General features: G+C 44.0%; 1 protein-coding gene across 2 annotated transcripts in view; it reads left to right on the forward strand.

Moving 5' to 3' along the window:
• Nucleotides 1-5,686, forward strand: part of LOC125251456 (leucine-rich repeat and immunoglobulin-like domain-containing nogo receptor-interacting protein 3) — a 50,974-nt gene extending 45,288 nt beyond the window's left edge. For both annotated transcript variants that reach the window (XM_048164480.1, XM_048164481.1), the window contains 3 exons: nt 613-1,114; nt 3,755-4,170; nt 4,530-5,686. In XM_048164480.1, the coding sequence (XP_048020437.1) occupies nt 641-1,114; nt 3,755-4,170; nt 4,530-5,457 (1,818 nt within the window). In that variant the 5' untranslated portion in view covers nt 613-640 and the 3' untranslated portion in view covers nt 5,458-5,686. The remainder of the gene's footprint in view (nt 1-612; nt 1,115-3,754; nt 4,171-4,529) is intronic.
• The last annotated feature ends 1,310 nt before the right edge of the window (nt 5,687-6,996 follow it).

Below are 6,996 nucleotides of genomic sequence, written 5' to 3' on the forward strand. Positions count from 1 at the left end.
GTCAGCGCCCGCAGACTTTCAGACTTTTTTATGGGCATTTCAGGGGTGATTTTTAGCCACGTCCTCCAGTCTGCTGCGATTACGTGATCAGATTAATGAACGAGTGCAGTGAGATGAGAAATTAGCATGGCATACGCAGGTGTTTTCATGTTTTTAGGTCGGCAATTTATGCACTTCAGGCATACTTCTGAATGTCATTTGCTTTTATATTTTATTGTTTAATGCAGTGTTATTTATAGCATATAAAGATGCACAAACACACTTTGCATGCAAAATGCTTAAAATGAGATTTGCACAGTGTGAAATGCTAAAATAAAAGATCTATAGTTGAAGACGAAGACAGTAATGTGTTTATTTGTAGTTTTAGTGGATGATGTTCATTGTTAATGAGATTCTGAGGTGAACTTGAGGAGAAGTAAAAAAAACACCAGCTGATTCAAACACAAGAAATGTGAATTTGTTTGCATTTGTTTTGGTTTTTTAGATCAGTAGCATCTATAATAAAAATTGCATTTGTAGTATATGATGTATAGTAAACTAGCTAACCTAATTACCCCTCTCTCTCTCTGTCCTCATTCCCCTCTCTTGCTCCATCTCTGTTGTTCTCCACAGGTGTGTAGAGTGAAGTGGAGGGAGGCTCATGGCTTCCTTATGGGGCCTGGGCCAGATGTGGTGGCTGGGACTGATTCTGGCCCTGATGGCCCCTCCATGCACGGGTTGCCCACCACGCTGTGACTGCGCGGCGCAGCTCCGCTCCGTGTCTTGTCAGCGAAAGCGCTTGTCCGGCGTACCGGAGGGCATCCCGACAGAGACGAAGCTGCTGGATTTAAGCCGGAACCGTTTGCGCTGGGTTGCGCCGGGAGATTTGGCTCCGTATCCACGTCTGGAAGAGGTTGATCTCAGTGAGAATCTCATCACAACAATCGAGCCCAACGCCTTCGCCAGCCTGCAGGCCCTGCGCACGCTGAGACTCAGAGGAAACCAGCTGAAGCTCGTGCCCATGGGAGCATTTGCACGACTGGCGAACCTTACCACACTGGACCTGAGTGAGAACAAGATCGTCATCCTGCTGGACTACACCTTCCAGGATCTGCGTAGTCTCAAAAATTTGGAGGTTAGTGTGTAAACGTCCCTTTAAGAAAAGTCAGTTCACTAGGGCAACAATATGTAGGTGCTGTGACCAGTCCCAGTTAGTCTTGCACAGTACATGTAGAAAGGTGTTTTTTACATACACTATATTGCCAAAGGTTTTGGGACGCCTGCCCGCACATGAACTTTAATGACATCCCATTCTTAATCCGTAGGGTTTAATATGGAGTTAGCCCACCCTTTGCAGCTATAACAGCCTCAACTCTTCTGGGAAGGCTTTCCACAAGGTTTAGGAGTGTGTTTATGGGAATTTTTGACCATTCTTCTAGAAGCGCATTTGTGAGGTCAGGCAGTAATGTTGGCGAGAAGGCCTGGCTCGCAGTCTCCGCTCTAATTCATCCCAAAGGTGTTCAGTCAGGTTGAGATCAGGACTCTCTGCAGGCCAGTCAAGTTTCTCCACACCAACTTCACTCATGCATGTCTTTATGGACCTTGCTCTGTGCACTGGTGCACAGTCATGTTAGAACAGGAAGGGGCCATCCCCAAATTGTTCCCATAAAGTTGGGAGCATGAAATTGTCCAAAATGTCTTGGTATGCTGAAGCATTAAGAGTTCCTTTCACTGGAACTAAGGGTCAAGCCCAACCCCTGAGAAACAACCCCACACCATAAATCCCCCTCCACCAAACTTTACACTTGGCACAATGCAGTCAGGCAAGTACCGTTCTCCTGGCAACCACCAAACCCAGACTCATCCATCGGATTGCCAGACAGAGAAGCGTGATTGGTCACTCCAGAGGACACGTCTCTACTGCTCTAGAGTCCAGTGGCGGCGTGCTTTACACCACTGCATCCCACGCTTTGCATTGCACTTGGTGATGTAAGGCTTGGATGCAGCTGCTCGGCCATGGAAACCCGTTCCATGAAGCTCTCTACGTACTGTTCTTGAGCTAATCTGAAGGCCACATGAAGTTTGGAGGTCTGTAGCTATTGACACTGCAGAAAGTTGGCAACTTCTGCGCACTGTGTGCCTCAGCATGTGCTGACCCCACTCTGTGATTTTACGTGGCCTACCACTTCGTGGCTGAGTTGCTGTTGTTCCCAATTGCTTCCACTTTGTTATGATACCACTAACAGTTGACCGTGGAATATTTAGTAGTGAGGAAGTTTCACGAATGGACTTATTGCACAGGTGGCATCACGGTATCATGCTTAAATTCACTGAGCTCCTGAGAGCGACCCATTATTTCACAAATGTTTGTAGAAGCAGTCTGTATGCCTAGGTGCTTGATTTTTTACACCTGTGGCCATGGAAGAGATTGGATCAGTTAGGCAGGTCATTCCACCAGCTTGGAACAGTCCAGGTAAATATCTGTGAAAGTGATTTTGTCCCACTTTGGGATGGCACCACAAAGCGCTGTTCACTTACAGAATGCAAGCTTCTGGAAGGCACATAGGTCTGAAGTAGTGGTAAGTTTAGGTATGGGGTGCCGAGCCAGTGGTTTTTCTGTAGACAAACATCAGTGGCTTGAAATTGATGGGAGTAGCATTTGGCAACCAGTGCAAACTGATGAAGAGAGATGTGTCGTGCGCTCTCTTTGGCCCATTAAAGATCACACTTGCTGCAGCATTCTGAATCAATTGCAGAGTCTTGACAGTACATGCTGGAAGGCCTGCCAAGAGAGCAATACAATAGTCCAGTCTGGATAGAACAAGAGCTTGGACAAGGAGTTGTGTAGCATGCTCCAATAGGAAGGGCCTGATCTTCCTAATGTTGTTTAAGGCAAATCTGCAGGACCAGGCAGTTCTAGCAATGTGGTCTGTGAAGTTTAACTGATCATTCATCAATCACAACTCCAAGGTTCCTGGCTGTCCTGGAAGAAGTTATGGTTGATGAACCTAGCTGAATGGAGAAGTTGTGATGAAGTGTTGGATTGGCCCGAGACCATAAGCAGTTGTGTCTTTGCAAGGTTGGGTTGAAGGTGGTGGTCCTTCATCCGGCAAGAAATGTCTGTCAGGCAGGCTGAGACTCAAGCCGCTACTGTCGGATCACCTGGCTGGAATGAGAGGTAGAGTTGTGTCATCAGCATAGCAGTGATAGGAAAAACCATGTTTCTGAATGACAGATCCTTGTGATAACATATAGATGGAGAAGAGAAGCGGTCCAAGTAGCGAGCCCTGAGGTACCCCAATAGCTAGATGTTGCAACCTCACCCCTTCAGGACAGCCTGAAGGACCTTCCTGAGAGGTAAGACTTGAACCATTGGAGTGTGGTTCCTGAGATGCCCTTCATCATGAGTGTTAACAGGAGGATCTGGTGGTTAACTGTGTCAAAAGCAGCACACAGATCCAGCAAGAAGAGTACTGAGGATTTGGAAGCTGCTCTTGCCAGTCTCAGAGCTTCAATAACTGAGAGCAGGGCAGTCTCAGTTGAGCGTCCGCTTTTGAAACCAGACTGGTTGTTGTCCAGGAAAGCATTGGCTCTATCAAATATCATTGGTTCTATATCTTTGGTTTTTCTACCTAAAAGGCAGGACTTCCATTCCTTAAGTGCATATGTATACATGGTCTGTCTCCGTCCAAGTGCTGTGCTTCTTGTCAAACATTTTGCTTAATAAAACCACTTTAATTGTAGTCATAATAATGATTTTGTCTTTGTTTTCCAGGTGGGTGACAATGACCTGGTCTACATCTCTCATAAGGCTTTCTCAGGATTGATAGGTCTGGAAGATCTCACCATCGAGCGGTGCAACCTGACTTCCATATCAGGCCAGACCCTGTCCTATTTGCGTAACCTTGTCACCCTCCGACTACGCCACCTTAGCATCTCTGCTCTCGAGGACCAAAACTTCCGCAAGCTGTCTGCACTGAGAGGTCTTGAGATTGACAACTGGCCCTACTTGGAGTACATCTCGCCGCTGAGCTTCCAGGGGCTCAATCTCTCCTGGCTTTTCATCACCAACACCAATATCACCTCCGTGCCGTCCGCATCCTTCCGAAACCTTGCTTACCTGACGTCTCTGAACCTTTCCTACAATGCCATCTCTGTGCTTGAGTCCTGGGCTTTTCGAGACCTGATCAGGCTTGTTGAAATATATTCTCTTTGTTTACCTGCATGTCATGTGACCGTTTTTGTTTATGTGAATGTGTCATTCAAGTAAATATTTTTTGTCTAAGTGGTTCCCTAAACATGCTAAGTACAGTTTAATCTACTTAAATGGGACAAGACTCTGAAACTGTCAAGATTGCATAAATAAAATGTTTCAAATTAGCAATAAATTAGGTTTATGCAGATAAATAATGCCAACAAACTGTATTTACATTACATTTGTATACAATTCCAGGTTTATTAGACAACAAAATTAGGAAGAGGTCAAACATTTTGCTCAGTAAAACCACTTTAATTGCAGTCATAGGAATGACTCTGTTCTTGTTTTCCAGGCTGAAGGAACTACACATGGTCAGCACCAATCTGCTCACCGTTGAACCTCATGCTTTGGGAGGTTTGCGGCAAATCCGAGTCCTCAATTTGTCCAACAACGACCTAGTCACCCTCGAGGAGAGTTCGTTCCACTCAGTCAACAGCCTGGAGACCCTTCGGGTGGACGGGAACCCATTGTCCTGCGATTGCCGGCTGCTTTGGATCCTGCAGCGCAGACGTACCTTGAACTTTGACGGAAAGATGCCTGTGTGCGCCGGACCGGCGGAGGTTCAAGGATATCTGTTGAGCACCTTCACCGATTCTGCGTTGTTCGATTATTTCACCTGCCAGAAGCCGAAGATCCGGAACCGGAAGCTGCAGCAGGTGACGGCGCACGAGGGCCAGCCGGTATCATTCCTGTGCCGCGCCGAGGGTGAACCGACGCCGGCGATCATCTGGATCTCGCCGCAGCGGAGAAGGATCACTCCGAAATCCAACGGCAGGATTACGGTGCTCCCAGGCGGAACGCTTGAGATCCGTTATGCCCAGGTCACGGACAGTGGCACGTACATCTGCATCGCAAGCAACGCAGGCGGCAACGACACCTACTTCGCCACGCTTACCGTAAAAGGCCAACTGGTGGACTCGCCACTCTTCTCCAACCGCTCCTTATATGCGGTGGACTTCAACGACACCGGGCTCAACAGCACGCGTGTTTTCCTCAAGTTCACGCTAGATTTAACCACCATCCTTGTGTCCACAGCCATGGGCTGCATCACTTTCCTGGGCGTCGTGCTCTTTTGCTTCCTGTTGTTGTTTGTGTGGAGCCGTGGACGCGGCCAGCGCAAAAATAACTTCACAGTGGAGTATTCCTTCAGGAAGACAGAAGGACCGGCCACAACCGGGGCATCCGGAGGAACACGCAAGTTCAATATGAAAATGATATGAAACAACGCAGCCAGGGGCCACCTGGGAGATGCATAGACGCCCAATGCTGACACACACAGTGCTGATTCGCAGAAATACACACGCCAGCTCACAATATGATCTTAGAAATATGACGGCCTGCAGTGGTATTTTATTGTTATTAATATAGTATTATATTGAGTTATCATGTTAACTAAAACTATTTAAAAAAGGTACATTAATTGAAAAAAAATTCTAATTTTCGTTTAAAGTAGAAATACCAAAATTAATAAAACTAAAACAGAAAATAATTAAACTGAAAATGAAATAAAAAATAATGTTTTATTAGTTTTATTTTAACTTTTTTTATTTAATTTTTGTATTTTTATTTACTTTTTTTAATATATATATATATATATATATATTTTTTTTTTTTTTCAGTGTATTTAGTAGATATCAGTATATTCAATGTTTATTAAATATATTTTTTTTCTGTTATATATATATATATATATATTTAGTATTTTAGTATATATCAGTATATTCAATTATATTTATTAAATATATAATTAAACATCAATGTTTTAATTTTTTTGTTTTTTTATATATATACATTATATGTCTGTTTATTTTTTTTTCAGTTTTTAGTTATTTTCAGTTAGTTTTATTATTTTAGAACATCTACTTTAAATAAAAAATTAGAAATGTTTTATTTCTATTAATGTACTTTTTTTTTTTATAGTTTTAGTTAACAATAATAACACTATTTACACAAACCAGGTCTTGATATAATCTTAACAACCTTGTTCTCATTGCCTTTGGAAGCATGTCGCTATTTATATTGCAGCTGATGGTTAAACATACAATAACAAATATTGACTTTTTGCACTTATAGGAGCAACTTGCAACTGGGAAATCTCAGATTTGCACTTAACAATTTTATTTGCATTTAAGACTTTAATAGGTTTCCTTTCCACAGTTGCATCAGTGACTGATAAACCTGTTCCCCTGCTCAGATCTGGTTAACCATGAGCCACAGTGTCGTCCTGGTGCTGAGTTTTATGAAAAGTAATGGCATGTAAATTTGCTCTTTAGAGTTGCTAATTAGCATAGTAATTTAGAGACAAATAAAGCAGAGGCAATTTCCATAATGCGCTCTAATACAACGCCCACTTTCACAAAGCCACAGCTGAGAGGAGAAAACAACCGGCGCAGAGACAAGGAACTAAATTAGACGTGAATCGATTGAATTCGCAAATTGTAATGTTTGATTTGCTCCTAACAGCAAACAAACATGCAAAACACCATAAAAGGAATCATTCCATTGGCTTGGCGTTCTGCGATGAGCATCTGTGTGAGTTGGGTCAAACACACCGGCCGCATCACTGTAACCACAGTGAGTCCAATCGCTGTCAGCCAGAAGTGCAGGGTTTAGGAAGCCAAACCTTCGCTTCTGACTGCAGTTTAAAGTGCCTAGACCAGGATGACGAGGGGTCGGATGAGGTCCTTACCCACAATCCCCCTCGATCAGCCTAGGTTCACGTACATGCCGACAACCCACTGGCCTTCATGGGGGGAGGT

The sequence above is a fragment of the Megalobrama amblycephala genome, linkage group LG17, assembly GCF_018812025.1.
Source record: "Megalobrama amblycephala isolate DHTTF-2021 linkage group LG17, ASM1881202v1, whole genome shotgun sequence".
NCBI classification, from domain to species: domain Eukaryota; kingdom Metazoa; phylum Chordata; class Actinopteri; order Cypriniformes; family Xenocyprididae; genus Megalobrama; species Megalobrama amblycephala.